This window comes from Salvelinus namaycush, chromosome 28 (genome assembly GCF_016432855.1).
Source record: "Salvelinus namaycush isolate Seneca chromosome 28, SaNama_1.0, whole genome shotgun sequence".
Classification (NCBI taxonomy): Eukaryota; Metazoa; Chordata; class Actinopteri; order Salmoniformes; family Salmonidae; genus Salvelinus; species Salvelinus namaycush.
The window spans coordinates 26,891,571-26,909,300 of NC_052334.1; the positions used below are offsets into that span (position 1 = coordinate 26,891,571).

General features: G+C 42.0%; 1 protein-coding gene across 5 annotated transcripts; it reads right to left on the reverse strand.

Moving 5' to 3' along the window:
• Positions 1–311: 311 nt before the first annotated feature.
• On the reverse strand, positions 312–16,560 carry LOC120023545 (protein max-like). Of its 5 annotated transcripts, XR_005472702.1 has the most exons (5): positions 16,392–16,560; positions 1,879–1,986; positions 1,361–1,544; positions 876–1,186; positions 312–583 (listed from the first exon to the last, which is right to left on the reverse strand). XR_005472702.1 is itself a non-coding variant. In XM_038967579.1 (4 exons), exons 1-4 carry the CDS (start codon positions 16,425–16,427, stop codon positions 999–1,001), a joined length of 456 nt encoding a protein of 151 aa, XP_038823507.1. In that variant the 5' UTR covers positions 16,428–16,560; the 3' UTR covers positions 770–998. The 5 variants fall into 5 exon arrangements, 4 of the variants coding, with proteins under 4 accessions (XP_038823507.1, XP_038823505.1, XP_038823506.1 ...); XM_038967579.1 differs by lacking the exon at positions 312–583 and having other exon boundaries at positions 770–1,186; positions 1,406–1,529; XM_038967577.1 differs by lacking the exon at positions 312–583 and having other exon boundaries at positions 770–1,186; positions 1,361–1,529.
• Positions 16,561–17,730: the final 1,170 nt, after the last annotated feature.

Genomic DNA, 17,730 nt, shown 5'->3' on the forward strand with positions numbered 1-17,730 from the left:
TCCTCTGTGGAGATATGAGAACCTTCCAGAAGGACAACCATCTCTGCAACACTCCACCAATCAGGCCTTAATGGTAGAGACAGACAGAAGCCACTCCTCAGTAAAAAGCACATGACAGCGAAATTGGAGTTTGCCAAAAGGCACCTAAAGGACTCTCAGACCATGTAGAAACAAGATTCTCTGGTCTGATGAAACCAAGATTGAACTCTTTGGCCTGAATGCCAAGTGTCACATCTGGAGGAAACCTGGTACCATACCTACGGTGAAGCATGGTGGTGGCAGCATCATGCTGTGTGGATGTTTTTCATCGGCAGGGACTGGGAGACTAGTCACGATCGAGGGAAAGATGAACGAAGCAAAGTACAGAGATCCTCGATGAAAACCTGCTCAGGACCTCAGACTGGGGTGATAGCTTACCTTCCTACAGGACAAAGACAATGCACCAGTGGCTTCAGGACAAGCCTCAATGTCCTTGAAGGGCCCAGCCAGAGCCCAGACTTGAACCCAATCGAACATCTCTGGAGAGACCTGAAAATAGCTATGCAGCGATGTTCCAAATCCGACCTGACAAGAGCTTGAGGATCTGCAGAGAAGAATGGGAGAAACTCCTCAAATACAGGTGTGCCAAGCTTGTAGCGTCATACACAAGACTCGAGGCTGTAATCGCTGCCAAAGGTGCTTCAACAAAGTACTGAGTAAAGGGTCTGAATACTTGTGTAAATGTGATGTTTATTTTTAATGAATGTGCAACAATGTCTAAAAACCAGTTTTTGCTTTGTCATTATGGGGTAATGCGCATACATTTAAAAAACATTATAATCCATTTTAGAATAAGGCTGTAATGTAACAAAATGTTGGAAAAGCCATGATCACACCTTTCTCACATGGTCTTCCCTCTGTCTCCTGGACTGGCATGAGAAAGATGGAAACAGACTGAACAGGAGGAGGAGGGGGCTGGTGGATAAGAGTCTCTCTGGTGATAACACTGTGGATGGAGTCTAGATGGGCTCCACACGCAGCTTCTTTCTATTGGCCGGCTCCTCTGTCTCTGATTCAGAGCTGGAGTCGGAGCCTCCATCGAAGGCAGACACTGTGCTCCCCTTGGGGTTGGTGTACCAGCTGCTGTCAGAGGAAGAGTAGTTGGCCTGGAGAGTAGTGTTCCCTTTGGCCTTCTCCAGTGCACGGACTAAAATCAACCAGAGAAACACAGAACAATAGGATAAGTATAAGTCTCTCCCTTCTCCACCATGAAACATTGTTCACTGGGATAATGCAATAAAGGCCATCAGAAGCAGAGCGTATGTAGTGCAAGTATGGTTCTGATCAGTAGTGCCCATGACCAAGACACACCATGACTCACCCTCCTGCACCTGCAGTTGTCCCTGGGCCTTGAGCCCACACTCACCCTGCTGCTCTAGCATTGCATTCTGCTTCTTCAGGTCGTCAATGTCCTGCTGGTGTGTGTGGTTTTTCCGTCTCATGTACTGGATGTAGTCTGTGGCTTTGTCTAGGATCTGAGCTCGGGAAGCCTGTTTGACAGATTGCTGTCAGCAGCAAATTAAAAACTCAGCCATGAGGCAATGTTTCATTTGTCCTTATCAGAGCATTACAGATGACACGCACTGCTGGGGCCTAGTTATTCAAGATTAGGCTAAATACTATTAGCTTATTGGAACCAAGTATCATTCCAAGCTGATTTAACTCATGGAAAATAAACCATTCAAAATAATAGGTGAGGCTTATTTGATCATCATTGCTACAGTAGTACATTTAGCATTAATACATTTGGACATTCATACAAACTAACTTCATATTGCATTTGTTTTACAGTCCGACAGAGCTGGAAAGTAGAAAATACCGATTACTAACTTCACTAACCTTCTCCCCTTGTAACACAGGCACAGAGTCCCGTAAACTGCTGAAGCTGTCTTTAATGTGGTCCCTACGTTTGCGCTCCAGCGCATTGTGATGTGCTCGTTTGTCAGCCTGCAAAAAGAGATTCACAGAGGAATCAATGTCAACCCAAACTAGCAATAGGCCTAATAGGTGGCCAAATGTTAAAGCAAATATTTTAAAGTTGGCTTCTTCTTCCAATGTTGAAGTTATTTTTTAAACATAGGCTGTCCATTTTAATCCCCATTATAATCTGAACTCAATGATTTAACACATTAGCCCAACACATTGCTAATGAGTTGATCCTAGAAACAGTAAGGATAAATATAGACTGATGCACGATTTAAAGGGATATTTCACCCAAACTACAAAATTACATTGGTTTCCTTACCCTGTAAGCAGTCTATAGACCAGGTATTGGTGGCACAAAACCCATTAAAGTCATGGGACCAATATTAGCATTTTTCACACATGTTCAAAACATCTAAGTGACTTGAGCTTCACAATACATTTGAGATTTTTTAAGATTTGGACATGTGCGAAAAATGCTAATATTGGTCCCATGACAAATGGGATTTATGCCATAAATGCTAGAACATTAGCATGTGGAAACAGTACAAGGGAAACTAAACCAAAGCATGGATTGCTGTCATACCTTGTCCATAGACTGCTTACAGGGTAAGGAAACCAATGTGTAATTTGGGTGAACTATCCCTTTAAAAGCTACAATATGTAACTTTTTTGGCAACTGACCAAATTCACATAAAAATGTAAGTTATAGATCTGTCATTTTCATTGAAAGCAAGTCTAAGAAGTGTAAATCTGTTCTATGTGCACTATTTCTATGCTTCCAGTTATTAATTTTAACATTCGGTTTTGTACCACATAATGACAAAGTGAAAACAGATTTTAAAAAATCCAAAACAGAATGACCTTATTTACATAAGTATTCAGACCATTTGCTAAGAATCGAAATTGAGCTCAGGTGCATCCTGTTTCCATTGATCATCCTTGAGATATTTCTACAACTTGATTGGATTCCACCTGTGGTAAATTCAATTGTCTATATTAGGTCCCACAGTTGAGAGTGCATGTCAGAGCAAAAACTAAGCCTTGAGGTCGAAGGAATTGTCCGTAGAGCTCAGAGACAGGATTGTGTCAAGGCACAGATCTGGGGAAGGGTACCCAAAAAAATTCTGCAGCATTGAAGGTCCCCAAGAACACAGTGGCCTCCATCATTCTTAAATGGAAGACGTTTGGAACCACCAAGACTCTTCCTAGAGCTGGCTGCCTGGCCAAACTGAACAAATCGGGGGAGAAGGGCCTTGGTCAGGTAGGTGACCAAGAACCCGATGGTCACTCTGACAGAGCTCCAGAGTTCCTCTGTGGAGATGGGAGAACCTTCCAGAAGGACAACTATCTCTGCAGCATTCCAATCAAGCCTTTATGGTAGAGTGGCCAGACCGAAGCCACGCCTCAGTAAAAGGCACATGACAGCCCGCTTGGAGTTTGCCAAAAGGCCCCTAAGACAATGCACTAGTGGCTTCAGGACAAGTCTCTGAATGTTCTTGAGTGGCCCAGCCAGAGCCCGGACTTGAACCCGATCGAACATCTGGAGAGACCTGAAAATAGCTTTGCAGCGACGCTCCCCCTACCAACCTGACAGAGCTTGAGAGGATCTGCAGAGAATGGGAGAAACTCCCCAAATACAGGTGTGCCAAGCTTGTAGTGTCATACCCAAGAAGACTTGAGGCTGTAATCGCTGCCAAAGGTGCTTTAACAAAGTACTGAGTAAAAGGGTCTGAATACGTAGGTAAATGCAATTTCCGTTTTTTCTTATTTTATCAATTTGCTACATTTTCTAAACATGTTTTTGCTTTGTCATGATGGGGTATTGTATGTAGATTGCTGATGAAAAAACGATTGAATCAATTTTAGAACAGGGCTGTAAGGTAACAAAATGTGGAAAAAGTCAAGGGGTCTGAATACTTTCCAAAAGCACTATGTTGCTTTCTGGGCTTTAACAGAAACAAACAGCTGCAAATGCAATGAATGCATTGTCTTTTCACCTATTGATGAAGTGTGAACAACCTGTCAAAAGACTAAATCAATGTGTAATTGTGATGAAGGGACACAATGTATATTATTCCCTCATGGGGGTGCATAGTACACAGCCAAAAATGACATGACTTTTCAATGGCATCCTCTGCATAGTGATACTAGTTTGATACGGAGTTTACCCATCAGACATGTTTATGTTAAGCCGCAAGGTTTACAAGTTTCTTGCAAGAAAACAAACTAAAGGAATGGGTAATTTTGTACTGCTAGCTAGCTAAATATAGGATGTGTTTAGGCATATGATGGAATTACCCTTTCATAAGCCTCAGATACATGTAGCTAGATAAAATTACCTCTAAAAGAGGTACCTAGCTAGCTAACTTTGGAAAAATGGCACTGCCCTTGTACACTTCTCTGCACGAGCTTAGCTGACCTCGCAACCGTGTTGATGGGGTAATATTAACCTTTAGCACCCATTGACCCATTCATAGACACAAACTAACTATAGCACACATTGATAGTATATTCTGGCCAGGGGAGGTTTGTTAATTAAGAGTCCCAACACTTCTCCCGAGTGGCGCAGCGGTCTAAAGCACTGCATCGCAGTGATTGAGGCGTTACTACAGAACCAGGTTCAAACCCGGGCTGTGTCGCTGCCGGCCGTGACCCAGAGACCCATGAGGCAGAGCACAATTGGCCCAGTGTTGTCCGGGTTAGAGGAGGGTTTGTCCGGCAGGGATGTCCCATCGCGCTCTAGCTGGACTCATGCACGCTGACTTCGGTTGCCAGTTGTACCGTGTTTCCTCCGAAACATTGTTGCGGCTGGCTTCCGGGTTAAGCGAGCAGTGGGTCAAGATGCAGTGCGGCTTGGCAGGTTCGTGTTTCAGAGGACGCATGGCTCATGGGAATTGGGAGTTGCAGCGATGGGACAAGACTAACTACCAATTGGATATCACGAAATTGGGGAGGAAAAAATGGGTAAAAAAACAAGTTGTCCCAACTCTCGTTCTGAACATTAAAACGCTTCTCTTAAGGTTTTTGGAAACATAAACATAGAGGTCGACCGATTTTCAAGTTCATAACAATCGGTAATCTGCATTTTTGGACACCGATTATGGCCGATTACATTGCAATCCACGAGGAAACTGTGTGGCAGGCAGACCACCTGTTACGCGAGTGCAGCAAGGTAAGTTGCTAGCTAGCATTAAACTAATCTTATAAAAAACAATCAATCTTCACATAATCACTTAACTACACATGGTTGATGATATTAATAGGTTAACTAGCTTGTCCTGCGTTGCATATAATCAATGCGGTGCCTGTTAATTTATCATCGAATCACAGCCTACTTCGCCAAACGGGGGATGATTTAACAAAAGCGCATTTGCAAAAAAAGCACAATCGTTACACCAATGAACATCAATGCCTTTCTTAAAATCAATACACAGAAGTATGTATATATTTTTAAACCTGCATATTTAGCAGGCAATATTAACTATGGAAATTGTGTCACTTCTCTTGCGTTCATTGCACGCAGAGTCAGGGTACATGCAACAGTTTGGGCCGCCTGGCACGTTGTGAACTAACTTGCCAGACTTTTACATAATAATGACATAACATTGAAGGTTGTTCAATATAAGAGCAATATTTAGACTTAGGGTTGCCGCCCGTTCTATAAAATACAGAACGGTTCCATATTTCACTGAAAGTATATAAAACGTTTTGTTTTCAAAATGATAGTTTCCGGATTGACCATATTCATTTTTATTTCACCTTTATTTAACCAGGTAGGCTACTTGAGAACAAGTTCTCATTTACAACTGCGACCTGGCCAAGATAAAGCAGTGCGACAAACAACAGAGTTACACATGGAATAAACAAACATACAGTCAATAACACAATAGAAAGTCTATATACAGTATGTGCAAATGGTAAGATAAGGAAATAAATAGGCCATAGTGGCAAAATAATAACAATATAGCAATTTAAACACTGGAGTGAGATGTGCAAGTAGAGATACTGGGGTGCAAAGGAGCAACAACAAAAAAATAACAGTATGGGGATGAGGTAGTTGGATGGGCTATGTACAGGTGCAGTGATATGTGAGCTGCTCTGACAGCTGGTGCTTAAAGTTAGTGAGGGAGATATGAGTCTCCAGCTTCAGTGATTTTTGCAATTTGTTCCAGTCGTTGGCAGCAGAGAACTGGAAGGAAAGGCAGCCAAAGGAGGAATTGGCTTTGGGGGTGACCAGTGAAATACACCTGCTGGAGCGCATCCTACGGGTGGGTGCTGCTATGGTGACCAGTGAGCTGAGATAAGCAGGGCTTTAGCTAGCAAAGACTTATAGATGACCTGGAGCCAGTGGGTTTGGCGATGAATATGAAGCGAGGGCCAGCCAACGAGAGCATACAGGTCGCAGTGGTGGTTAGTATATGGGGCTTTGGTGACAAAACGGATGGCTCTGTGATGGACGACATTCAGTTTGCTGAGTAGTGTTGGAGGCCATTTTGTAAATGACATCGCCGAAGTCAAGGATTGGCAGGATAGTCAGTGTTTGGCAGCATGATTGAAGGATGCTTTGTTGTGAAATAGGAAGCCGATTCTAGATTTAATTTTGGATTGGAGATGCTTAATGTGAGTCTGGAAGGAGAGGTTACAGTCTAACCACACACCTAGGTATTTGTAGTTGTCCACATTCTCAGTCAGAACCGTCCAGAGTAGTGATGCTGGACGGGCGGGCAGCGATCGGTTGAAGTACATGCATTTAGTTTTACTTGCATTTAAGAGCAGTTGGGAGGCCATGGATGGATAGTTGTATGGCATTGAAGCTCGTCTGGAGGTTGAACTCTGTCTGCAAAGTAGTTGGTGAACCAGGCAAGGCCGTCATTTGCGAAACCAAGGCTGTTGAGTCTGCTGATAAGAATGTGGTGATTGACAGAGTCGAAAGCCTTGGCCAGGTCGATGAAGACTGCTGCACAGTATTGTCTTTTATCGATGGTGGTTATGATATCGTTTAGGACCTTGAGCGTGGCTGAGGTGCACCCATGGCCAGCTCGGAAACCAGATTGCATAGCGGAGAAGGTGCGGTGGGATTCGAAATGGTCTGTGATCTGTTTTGTTAACTTGGCTTTCAAAGACCTTAGAAAGGCAGGGTAGGATAGATATAGGTCTGTAGCAGTTTGGGTCTAGAGTGTCTCCCCCTTTGAAAAGGGGGATGACCGCGGCAGCTTTCCAATCTATGGGGATCTCAGACGATATGAAAGAGGTTGAACAGGCTAGTAATAGGGGTTGCAAAAATTTCAGCTAATCATTTTTAGAAAGAGGGTCCAGACTGTCTAGCCCTGCTGATTTGTAGGGGTCCAGATTTTGCAGCTCTTTCAGAACATCAGCTATCTGGATTTGGGTGAAGAAGAAATGTGGGAGGCTTGGGCAAGTTGCTGTGGGGGGTGCAGGGCTGTTGACCAGGGAAGGGGTGGCCAGGTGGAAAGCATGGCCAGCTGTAGAAAAATGCTTATTGAAATTCTCAATTATCATGGATTTATCGGTGGCGACAGTGTTTCCTAGCCTCAGTGCAGTGGGCAGCTGGGAAGAGGTGCGCTTATTCGCAATGGACTTTACAGTGCCACAGAATTTTGGGGAATTTGTGCTGCAGGATGCAAATTTCTGTTGAAAAAGATAGCCTTAGCTTTCCTAACTGCCTGTGTATATTGGTTCCTAACATCCCTGAAGTTGCATATCGTGGGTGCTATTCAATGCTAATGCCGTACGCCACAGGATGTTTTTGTGCTGGTCAAGGGCAGTCAGGTCTGGAGTGAACCACGGGCTATATCTGTTCCTGGTTCAAAATGTTTTGAATGGGGCATGCTTATTTAAGATCGTGAGGAATGCACTTTTAAAGAATAACCAGACATCTTCTACTGACGGAATGAGGTCAATATTTTTCCAGGATACGCGGGCCAGGTCGATTAGAAAGGTCTGCTCGCTGAAGTGTTTTAGAGAGCGTTTGACAGTGATGAGGGGTGGTCATTTGACCGCAGACCCATTACGGACACAAGCAATGAGGCAGTGATCGCTGAGATCCTGGTTGAAGACAGCAAAGGTGTATTTGGAGGGCAGGTTGGTTAGGAAGATATCTATGAGGGTGCGGCGGTCTATAGCAAGCGGCAACGATGAGAGACTTGTTTCTAGAAAGGTGGATTTTTAAAAGTAGAAGTTCAAATTGTTTGGGCACAGACCTGGATAGTAAGACAGAACTCTGCAGGCTATCTCTGCAGTAGATTGCAACACCGCCCCCTTTGGCAGTTCTATCTTGTCGGAAAATGTTATAGTTAGGGATGGAAATTTCAGGGGTTTTGGTGGCCTTCCTAAGCCAGGATTCAGACACGGCTAGGACATCCGGGTTGGCAGTGTGCTAAAGCAGTGAATAAAACAAACTTAGGGAGGAGGCTTCTAATGTTAACATGAATGAAACCAAGGCTTTTACTTAATGACCAACGGCTCGTATTTCTGTGTTTATTATATTATAATTAAGTCTATGATTTGATAGAGCAGTCTGACTGAGCGGTGGTAGGCGGCAGAACGCTCGTAAGCATTCATTCAAACTTTACTGTGTTTGCCAGCAGCTCTTACCAATGCTTGCTTCACAGAGCTGTTTATGACTTCAAGCCTATCAACTCCTGAGATTAGGCTGGCAATACTGAAGTGACTATTGGATGTTCTAATAGGCAAAGGTATATGAAATACAAATAGTAAAGAGAAATAGTCGTCACGTCATAATTCCTATAATAACTACAACCTAAAACGTCTTAACTGGGAATATTGAATAACTAGGAATATTGAACCACAAGGTTTCATATGTTCTCATGTTCTGAGCAAGGAACTTAAACGTTAGCTTTTTTACATGGCACATATTGCACTTTTACTTCTCCAACACTGTGTTTAAACATGTTTAATTATTTGAGACTAAATCAATTTTATATGTATTATATGAAGTTAAGTGTTTATTGTTCATTCAGTATTGTTGTAATTGCCATTATTACAAATATATATATATACAAAAATAATGATTAATAAATAAAATTGAAAACGGCTGATTTAATCGGTATCGGCATTTTTTTGGTCCTACAATAATCGGTATTGGGGTTGGAAAATCATAATCGGCCGACCTCTAATTACTACACACCTTTTATAGGGTTACCAGAAGGCCATATCTCCATGTTACAGTGCTTTTTAACGGAAAACAGACAGAGGCGACCACCTGTGCTAATTAGCTATCTAGCGTGCTCTGAACACCTGTGTGTCAGCGTAACTCGAGAAGTGTAGCAAAAGTGTAGTTTTGTTGGCTGTAGGCACCCATAGCTGTATGGATGTGTGCAAAACTGCTACAGTAAGTATCCTTTTTTAAGGAGTATTTCTCGCTGGTGAAAGATAAAGGCCATATGTTTCAAAAGCCTACTCCAAGAAGATTTAAATACTGCTTGTTTTGAAATCAAACATTGTGTCACATAAGTCCTCATGCTAGCTAGCAGTAGCCACAGCAGCCATTATGGAATGGCAGGTCGCGTTTAACAACAAAAGAGGGGTTAATTCCAACGTGGTGGAAGTGTCGACCCACTGTTCACCAGTCTTGGTATACCTGATGGTCAAATGCCAACTCTACCTCCCTAGGGATTTTTCCGCTGTTATTGTTACTTGCTGTATACATTCCACCTCAGGAAAATAAAAAAATAACAAGCTGGCCCTTAACGAACTGTACAAGGCTATAAACAAGCAGGAAACCCTACACCCAGAGGCTGCCTTTCTGGTTGCCTGAGATTTTATTTGGCGTCACCAAGACATGCTATGCCCAACTTCCATCAACACGTCTCCAACACCACTAGGGGGATACAGTCCTAGACCACTGATATTCTACCCACAAGCAAGCATACAAGGCCATCCCTCGTCCGCTAATCGGCAGGTAGCCTATTGGTTAGAGCGTTGGACTAGTAACCGAAAGGTTGCAAGATCGAATCCCCGAGCTGACCAGATAAGAATCTGTCGTTCTGCCTCTGAACAAGGCAGTTAACCTCTCTTGGGTAGGGGGCAGTATTTTGACATCTGGATGAAAAGCATGCCCAAAGTAAACTGCCTGTTACTCAGGCCATGCATATAATTGGTATATTTGGATAGAAAACACTAAAGTTTCTAAAACTGTTAAAATTGTCTGTGAGTATAACAAAACTGATATGGCAGGCGAAACCCCGAGGACAAACCATCCCCCAAAAAATAAATTTCAGCCTCCCACTATTTTCAATGGCTATCACTTTTATTATAAAGGCCAAGTCCTCCCAGATTGCAGTTCCTAGGGCTTCCACTAGATGTCAAAAGTCTTTAGAAAGAGTTTCAGGCTGGTTTTTGGAAAAATGAGCCAGAAATTGTAGTTTTTCTAGGTGGCTCCCATTTTGGCTGTAGTGTTTCCAAGAGCGTGGAAGAGAGCGCGTTCTTTGGTATTTTTCTCCGGTAAAGACAACGATTCTCAGTCTTAAATTTTATAGTTTATTTACGTATTAGGGTACCTAAGGTTTGATTATTAACGTTGTTTTATTTGTTTAGAAAAGTTTATTAGTAACGTTTGGGATTTATTTTGTATGCATTTTGATGGAGGGAAACTGGGTGGATTATTGACTGAAGCGCGCCAGCTAAACTGAGTTTTTATGGATATAAAGGACATTATTGAACAAAAGGACCATTTGTGATGTAACTGGGACCTTGGAGTGCCAACAGAAGATCATCAAAGGTAAGGTATTTTTATATCGTTATTTCTGACTTTCGTGTCGCACCTGCCTGTTTGAAATATGTTTTTCATGTGTTTGCATGCAGGGCGCTGTCCTCAGATAATTGCATGGTGTGCTTTCGCCGTAAAGCCTTTTTGACATCTGATACAGCGGCTGGATTAACAAGAAGTTAAGCTTTATTTTGATGTATTACACTTGTGATTTTATGAAAGTTAAATATTTATAACACTGTAGTTTGAATTTTGCGCTCTGCAATTTCACCGGATGTTGGCCAGGTGGGACGCTACCGTCCCACCTGCCCATAAGAAGTGTTTAACCCAATGTTCCTAGGCCGTCATTGAAAATAAGAATTTGTTCTTAACTGACCTGCCTAGTTAAATAAAAGGTTAAAAACAAAAAAAATATATAGCAAATCACATCAGGCCTCTGTACTCGTGCTTCCTGTTTTACAAGCAGAAGCTGAAACCGGAAGTACCCGTGATTCACTCTGTTGAAAAATGCCCTCCAGAATCAGAGGTTAACCTCTACTTCCTCCCAAACCCGGATCCGGGAGCACCCCCATCAGTAAAAAAGCTGACTAGCATAGCCTAGCATAGCGTCACAAGTAAATACTAGCATCTAAATATCATTAAATCACAAGTCCAAGACACCAGATGAAAGATACATCTTGTGAATCCAGCCATCATTTCTGATTTTTAAAATGTTTTACAGGGAAGACACAATATGTAAATCTATTAGCTAACCACGTTAGCAAAAGACACCACTTTTTTTACTCCACCAGTTTTTTACTCCATCAGTAGCTATCACAAATTCGACCAAATAAAGATATAAATAGCCACTAACCAAGAAACAACTTCATCAGATGATAGTCTGATAACATATTTATTGTATAGCATATGTTTTGTTAGAAAAATTTGCATATTTCAGGTATAAATCATAGTTTACCATTGCAGCCACCATCACAACTCACCAAAGCGACTAGAATAACTACAGAGAGCAACGTGTATTACCTAATTACTCATCATAAAACATTTCTTAAAAATACACAGCGTACAGCAAATGAAAGACACAGATCTTGTGAATCCAGCCAATAGTTCCGATTTTTTTAAGTGTTTTACAGCGAAAACACAATATAGCGTTATATTAGCTTACCACAATAGCAAACATCACAACAGCATTGATTCAAGCCAAAAATAGCGCTAACGTATAAACCACAAATATATTAATTTTTTCACTAACCTTCTCAGAATTCTTCAGATGACAGTCCTATAACATGCATATAGAGTTTGTTCGAAAATGTGCATATTTAGCGGCACAAATCGTGGTTATACAATGAGAAAAGTTGCCAAGCTGCCCAGAAAATGTCAGGAGAAATCTTTGGAGAGGCACCTATTCTAATCAATAAATAATCATAAACTTGACTAAAAAATACAGGTTGGACAGCAAATGAAAGACAAATTAGTTCTTAATGCAATCGCTGTGTTACATTTTTTAAATTAACGCTACTACAACATACAGCGTGCGTTAAAGCGAGGCTACACTGAAATTAATGGCGGCTTATGCATTTAACATTTTTCAACAGAACAACGAATTATCAGCATAAATAGTTCTTACTTTTTGATGAACTCCCATCAGAATCTTGGGAAAGGTGTCCTTTGTCCAAAAGAATCGTTGCTCGGTTGTAGAATGTCGTCTTCAACGTTGCAATTAGCAGTAAACAGTAGCATGTGAGCCAGAGATACCCAACTCCCTAGAACGCTACAAAAATCGCAATATACTGACAAACTGATATAATTCGGTTTAAAATAACAACATTATGATGTCTTTAACGCCTATATCGAATAAAAAACACAGCCGGATATTTCTAAGAGCTATAACCGAAGGTTCTAGTATGATATGCCAAGGTCCTCCCTGCGTCAGAGCGAAGAGGGAAAAGACCAGACACTTCCTTTCCAAGCTATTTATAAACTTTCAGATCTGCGTAGACTCCATTTCAAGTCTCACTATTCGCTAACAACCAGGGGAAGGCGTATGCAGTGCATCTCAACCAATAGAAGACAGGCAGATTTATAAACAGATCTCAGAACAGCTTGCAGAATTCTGCATCCTCACATCCACATAGGAAAATTGCTCTAAGTCCAGTTCTGTTTCACTCACAGATATAATTCAAACGGTTTTAGAAACTAGAGAGTGTTTTCTATCCAATAGTAATAATAATATTGTACGAGCAAGAATTGAGTACGAGGCAGTTTAATTTGGGAACGTAATTATTACAAAGTGCTAACAGCACCCCCTATTGACAAGTTAAGCTACAGGACTACTTTACTAGCGCTGATAGGAATATGTTTAAAGACTCTGCCGATAACATAGATGAGCTAACCACCCGCCACCGGCTTCATTAGAAAATGCATTGGCGACATGGTACCCACGGTGAGGGTTTGCTGCTTCCCCAATCAAAAGCCCTGGATTAACACCAAGGTTGGCGCTAAACTAAAAAGCAGGCATATTCACATTCAATTTTCAACCTCTCCTTGTCCCAGTTTGTAGTCAATCATTCCTGTTCCTAAGAACTAAGGCTTCATGCCACAATGATTACTGCCCTGTAACAGTCACTTCTGTAATCATGAAGTTCTTTGAGAGGCTGGTTATGGCACACATTAACTCCGCCACTCTAGACCCACTCCAATTCCAGTGTTAATGTGCTAAATTCTAATTACTTTGCTAGTATGGCCAATTTATTGCCATACCTCCTCATGCCATTTGCACACACTGTATATAGACTCTTTTTTTCCTATTGTGTTATTGACTGTACGCTTGTTTATTCCATGTGTAACTCTGTTGTTGTTTCTGTCGCACTGCTTTGCTTTATCTTGGCCAGGTCGCAGTTGTAAATGAGAACTTGTTCTCAACTAGCTTACCTGGTTAAATAAAGGTGATATTAAAAATAAAAAAACTAATAAAAATGTGCATACTGCCCAAAAAGATCCATAGACGATGCAATCTCAAATTCTCTCAAAACTACTCACCCACTTAGAAAAGAGGAACACCTATGTGAGAATGCTGTTCATTGACTACAGCTCAGCGTTCAACACCCTTATTCCCTCCAAGCTCGTCACCAAGCTTAGGACTCTGGGTCTGAACCCCTCCCTCTGCAACTGGATCCTGGACTTCCTGATGGGCCAACCCTATGTGGTGAGGGTAGGCAACATCCCTTCAACCACACTGACCCTTAACACAGTGGCCCCACAGGGGTGTGTGCTTAGTCCCCTCCTGTACTCCATGTTCACCCACAACTGTATGGACTCCAACGCCATTATCAAGTCCGCTGACGACACGACAGTGGCAGACCTGATCACCGGCGACAAGTCAGCCTACAGGAAGGAGGTCAGTGACCTGGCAGTGGGGCCGGAGCAAGAACTTCACCCTCAAAGTCAAGAAGACCAAGGAGCTGATTGTGGACTACAGGAAACGAGGGGGGACGAGCACACCCCCACCCACATCAATGGTCGTTGTGGAGCAGGTAGAGCGCTTCAAGTTCCTCGTGTCCAAATCACTAGACTTAAAATGGTCGAAACACACACGCACAGTCACGAAGAAGGCACGACAGTGCCTGTTCCCCCTCAGGAGGCTGAAAAAGTTTGGCCCTCAGAAATGTTTTGGTACCCTTCCCCAGAGCTGTGCCTCGACACAATCCTGTTTCGGCGCTCTATGGACAATTCCGTCGACCTCATGTCTAGGTTTTTGCTCTGGCATGCACTGTCAACTGTGGGACCTTATATAGACAGGTGTGTGCCTTTCCAAATCATGTCCAATCAATTGAATTTACCACAGGTGGACTCCAATCAAAGTTGTAGAAACATCTCAAGGATGATCAATGGAAACAGGATGCACCTGAGCTCAATTTCGAGTCTCATAGCAAAGGGTCTGAATACTTACGTAAATGTGGTATCAGTTTATGCATTAGCAAACATTTCTAAAAGCCTGTTTTTGCTTTGTCATTATTGAGATATTGTATGCAGATTGACGAGGGAAAAAAACATTTTAATCAATTTTAAAATAAGGCTGTAACGTAACAATGTGGAAAAAGTCAAGGGGTCTGAATATTTTCAGAACGCACTGCATGCTCCTTATCTTTCATGTCAGCAATAAATTATATTTCAAATAAAAAAGACTTACTGTGGGAGTTTTGTACAGATCTATATGCTGTGTGTGCCTCCAGTTGACAAACTACACTTTCTCCCACAGTGTACAAACAGGTCAGTTTGGGGAGAACGGCTCCTAATAATGGCTGGAACGGAGTAAATGGAATACTGATACTATTCCACTCCAGACATTACCACGAGCCCATCCTCCCCAATTTAAGGTGCCACCAACCTCTGTAGCAGGTGTTCGGCGGATGCTAGATAGATAATTAGCACAGGTTGTTCGAGAACACTTTTTTTCCTCGAGGCAAGCAGAAGAGGGCGTAGACTTCGGCTACCGACGTCGGCGATTGGTCAACAGTAGGGATTCTTCAATGAAGTGCACGTTGTCATTCAAGGAGAGACGACTCGTCCTCATTCACATTTTTTCACTTGAAATACTGCACCAAACATCCTAGTCAGAAGCAAAATGCGCAACTATGATCTCCTCTACAAAAATGTCAAAATTAATGACAGAACTTGAGGTAATGGACAAACAGTACTACAGTACTATTGCCGGTTTTTTTCTCGCGAAGGTCTTAAGGGAGTATATGCCAGCCGAACGGAAGCATGCTGACGCCTTTGCACACAGGTGTTCGGACCATACTAGATAGCTTATTAGCACAGGTGGTCCCTCTGTCAACACGCGCTGTTCGTGAAGATATGGCAGTGTGGGAACACTAACCCTATAAAAAAGGTGTGTATCAATTGAACATAGTATTAAATGTATTTTCCCCTGATATGAAATAGAAGCTTCTTATCCTCCCAAAACTCGACTGCAAGTGATGCACGTTAATGTTGAGACCAAGTGTCAGGGCTTTTAAAACTCCCCGTACAAAAGACGCCTTCATCCAATGATGCATGTGTAATGTAATGGGACATGAGCTAATCCCATTCCTGCATTGAGGTACGATTTCAGACCCATATCTGGCACCAGCTCCAGGTGTCTTAATGTAACCATGTTTGCGTTCCGACACCAGTGCATCTAAGCATAATTTTGGGGTTATCTTCTTGCAAGATAGAAAACCCCAGTACAAAGCAGCGTAATGGTGGGGTTATCATTTTACAAGATATACAAATCATGCAGCTGGATTTTGCGTCGCAGGCATCGCTGTTTGTTGATGCCCAAGGGTCTAGCCAAGTTAGCTAGGTAGCAAGCGATTTTCATTCAGTTAACCACTTCAAATAGAACAGGCAAGCAAGCTCCGTGTTGGCTAACGCTAGCTAACGTTAACTACATTCTAAAACTGGTAACGCTAACTAACATTAGCTAGTAAGTCAAACGTTTTACATTATCATAGATGGACTTTTTTTTTTTAAATACATAAAATATCGTTTGTTGAGAGAATGTTTGAGCTAACTGGGTTTGCAGGTTACTGGGTCAAATATTTCTGATCTGCCAGTTCAACTACACTAGCTAGCTAGTACACCGGGAAACAACAAGCACGCGTTTCCCTCAAAGGCTCGAGCGAGCACATTAACTTACGTCACTGTCAACGTCGATATCTTCGTTGTCGCTCATTCTTCGGTGAAATGTATGAGAGGGGGAGGGAGTGTTAAAAACAAAGCGAGGTAGCAACCAAAATGAAATCAAGAACGGAGCAACTCTTACAGCAGGGACAAGACGATCAACGGATTCTCTCCACGTGATTCGCCTACACATGGACACAACAGCCTGTAAAGCGCATGTGCGAAAACGAAATGTTTTATGGGTATTGGTGTCCTTGGAGTGACTCATTAATTAAACGCGTACCATCATGTCACCATTTTGTAATTGGACTGTATTATTCCTGACAAAGTTTTAAAATAGCATTACAATATCTGCTTTATAATTTTACCGTACACCTTGTGGTGAATAGGCAGCTGATCCTAATTCAGTGACTAATACAGATACATAGAAAGACAGACAGATTCTGATCAGTAAATTCACATTGATAAATTGTAAATTGTGTTCATTTTTTACCCTTGATTAAGGAGGGATTCTGATGGAATTATCAAACTACATACAGATGAGAGCTCACAGTAATATCACAGATGAAAGGGGGGAAACCTAACAATATCTTTGGTAATATCATCATAGCTGTCTTTACCTGATTATTATTCAGAATTAGGCGTATGTGTGTACAATCTACATTTTTCCTGTTTAAGCATGCATGGTTACCATTCTTGTTTGCAGAGGCCATTGATCACAAGAATAATAGGGGTATAGGCAGGTGGCGATGATAACCAGGCATCTCCGTCTGCAGCCTGTGATTATAAGCCAGATGGCAGCTCAGCTTCAGCAGCCCTCCCCCACTCCCCACCCCGAGCATACACTTCTCTCCATAGGACCTGCATATAGCCATTGTTTCCCTACCAGCACCTGAACATTCCCCTGGCTGCAGTCTGATGGTATGCAACATTGGCAGAACAAGTAAAACATTTTATCGTCTCACAAATGGGTATGATATTTGATAATCAAGGAAATAACTGCACTTTTTAGATATATACTTTTTTGTACTTGTAATACCCCACAAAAAAACAGGCCACCTATAGTATTCATAGTGGGATTATGTTTGGTGTTCACCTAATCAATCAGATAAATAAACATAAATTATCCAACCTGACATTCTGCAATTATGCCATATGATCCTCTGATAGTTAATGGATGATCTTACAGTAGATATATTCTGAAAATAAACACTAAAGAGTGCTTCTTGTATTAGTCATGTTTGACACTGATTCTTTAGCAGTAAAGAGAATGACACTATCAAATGATAAACCTAAGTAGGCTCGACTTTGTCAGATGGGCCAGACCGAGCCCAACTAGACAACTTACATCAACT